This window comes from Propithecus coquereli, unplaced genomic scaffold, assembly GCF_000956105.1.
Source record: "Propithecus coquereli isolate 6110/MARCELLA unplaced genomic scaffold, Pcoq_1.0 Scaffold89, whole genome shotgun sequence".
NCBI lineage: Eukaryota > Metazoa > Chordata > Mammalia > Primates > Indriidae > Propithecus > Propithecus coquereli.
Window position 1 is genome coordinate 1,419,730 of NW_012155173.1, and position 1,018 is coordinate 1,420,747.

The 1,018-nt window shown below is 46.8% G+C and overlaps 1 protein-coding gene across 1 annotated transcript in view; it reads right to left on the reverse strand.

Annotated features, from left to right (window-relative positions):
• The window catches only part of LOC105826402 (olfactory receptor 1L6-like), a 13,923-nt gene extending 13,225 nt beyond the window's left edge, over positions 1-698 (reverse strand). The window contains exon 1 of the mRNA XM_012664380.1: positions 3-698. Coding sequence (XP_012519834.1) covers positions 3-698 — 696 coding nt within the window. The remainder of the gene's footprint in view (positions 1-2) is intronic.
• Positions 699-1,018: the final 320 nt, after the last annotated feature.

Here is a 1,018-nt window from a genome sequence, read left to right on the forward strand (position 1 = left end):
GCTGCAGAGGGGATTCCGAGCACTGTGATGATGATTCTCAGGTAGGAGAAGATGATGCACAGGAAGGGGGTCACGATGACAGCAAGGGTCTCAGTCATGACCACAATCTGGCTGGAGGATGTGTCAGAGCAGGACAGTTTTAGCACAGGCTGAGTATCACAGAAAAAGTGCTTAATGATGTGGGAGGCACAGAAAGACAGACGAGACATGAGTAGCACCCGGAACAGGGAGTGTAGGTGGGAGATGGTACAAGAACCCAACAGCATGAGGAGGCAACGCCGTGAACTCATAACCACATCATAATGGAAAGGTTTGCAGATGGCCACCAGCCGGTCAATGGCCATGGAGGCCAGCAGGTAGCTGTCAGTGTTCCCAAAGGCCATGGACAAGTACATCTGGGCCAGGCAGCCCACATAGGAGATAGCCTTTGTCTCCGAGAGGAAATTCACCAGCATCTTGGGCACAATGACGGTTGTGAAGCAGATATCCATGAAAGACAAGTTGCTGAGGAAGAAGTACATGGGGGTATGGAGCCTGGAGTCAGAGTGGATGGCCACGATGATGAGCACATTCCCCACCACAGTGACCAGGTACATGAATAGGAAGATGGCAAACAGTGGCTTCTGCAGCTGAGGGTTGGAGGAGAGGCCCAGGAGGATGAAGCCCGAGGTGCTGCTGCTATAGTTCTTTAACTCCATGTCTCTGGACTTCCTGGATATGGTTTGGAGAAGCCATAGGAGAGATGCAAAGGGTAATTTGATCTGGACAGCTGCTTCTCTATCCTCAAGCCTCTAGAAGTAGCCCACTGCTATATGTTATGTTTGTAAAGAATATTTACTTTGAGAAACTACAGAGAAACCAATAATAAAATTTAGCAAGGTAAAAGTTAAAAATCTCCAAAGTGCTTTCTAAATTAGAAGCTATATGTTTTTCATGGAAAATTCATGGGAACTTCTGTGTGACGTAATTTGTCTGAGTTTTGTCCTTTCACTTTTTAAATTTTTCTCTTAGGTTGTGT